The sequence below is a fragment of the Sinocyclocheilus anshuiensis genome, unplaced genomic scaffold, assembly GCF_001515605.1.
Source record: "Sinocyclocheilus anshuiensis isolate Anshui unplaced genomic scaffold, SAMN03320099.WGS_v1.1 scaffold6599, whole genome shotgun sequence".
Lineage (NCBI taxonomy): Eukaryota > Metazoa > Chordata > Actinopteri > Cypriniformes > Cyprinidae > Sinocyclocheilus > Sinocyclocheilus anshuiensis.
Window position 1 is genome coordinate 6,189 of NW_015544825.1, and position 1,442 is coordinate 7,630.

The following is a 1,442-nucleotide window of genomic DNA, read 5'->3' on the forward strand; positions in this document are numbered from 1 at the left end:
AGTTATGTCACAGTAACACAATAGCAACTAATGCAAGTAGGCAAATAAAAAAAGACTTACTATATCCTCCACTGAATATCACGCTGGCGCGTTCTTCTGAGGAAAATCCAAAGCTTATTCCTCTCAGCGCGTCTTCTTCCAGAAGCGAAGTAGCCGAGATGAACTTGAGGAAAAGTCTCTCTGCTTTGTTTGCTGTGATGTGGGCGTTTACATGCACGCGTGTCTCACGTGGACTATTGTAATATCAAAAGCGCGATCGGCGCGTGGGCGTGGTCACATTAGCGATAATGAGGGCGACGGCCAAGACTTGACATCGCGTTGGTTTCATACTGATTACTTTGTCACATAATATTTGTTTTCGTCATTACTTACTTCGTTTAAAAGTAGACATGTTAAGCTTTCTATAGATATATCTGTCATGTGTGTGTGTCAAATATTCGCTGAGTTTCAGTTCATTTTAGTGACGCGTTTCAAACAGATATGCGCGGAGAATGAGACGGCTAAAAGCATACCCTGTATATTTTCTTTATTTTGCAAAAGCACAATGTTTTGTTGATATTGTGAGTGTACACAAATAAAAGTAGACCCTTTACAGACTGAAATGCTGTATTACTCTTATATGTACGATCAAGTATGAAGGAGCATTTTAGTTCTTTTCGCTGTCAACATTCAAATCTGCAAAAAGTTCCGCCGCCGGAACTGTCGACCCCAGGGGGTTAATGTTAAAATTCTCTTATAAGGTGAATATAGACGTAATGCTGATACGCACCTTTCGAAAACGAACCGCAGTGCGATGAAACCCAGGGCCAAGGGCAGGGAGATGAGCAGGTCGCGCGGTACGGGATGCCGACCTCCGTCCACCGTCCCTTCAGCGATGTCTTTCCATGTGACGCCAGGAGGAAGCCAGAAATCCTGCCGCCAAATCCACTGGTTTACAAGTTCCTCTAATCTACAGACGCCAAAGGAGAACGTTAGAGAGGGCTGCTAGCTTATTACAGCAGATAAACCATCTACAGATAAAGTTCAGTCAGCAGTAGATGAAACAACAAACTCTCATAATAATAACATAATGACACAATTGTCCATATTGGCTGAACTACTGCTTTAAATTGTCGATTTTGAGCACTTGCAATGTAAGAAATACAGCACTCTGACAGGTGAGTTTAAATAAAATAAATTAAAGTAAAAAAAAAAAATTGTCCATATACTACTGCTTTAAATTGTCGATTTTGAGCACTTGCAATGTAAGAAATACAGCACTCTGACCTCTGACATTAAATAAAATAAATTAAAGTAAAAAAAAAAAAAAATATCTTTAAAAAGTCTTTAATTAAAGAAGGTCTTCTTTATTCTCTTTACTCTGCAGGGAGAACCTGGGAAACCTGGTCTACCTGGACTTGCTGGTCCCAAGGTAAGACTCATCCTGACTCATCCAAACCTCT

General features: G+C 40.3%; 1 protein-coding gene across 1 annotated transcript in view; it reads right to left on the minus strand.

Moving 5' to 3' along the window:
* Positions 1–1,442, minus strand: part of LOC107698244 (ceramide synthase 4-like) — a 9,707-nt gene that overhangs the window by 5,648 nt on the left and 2,617 nt on the right. Inside the window, exon 2 of the mRNA XM_016499218.1 lies at positions 770–949. Coding sequence (XP_016354704.1) covers positions 770–949 — 180 coding nt within the window. The remainder of the gene's footprint in view (positions 1–769; positions 950–1,442) is intronic.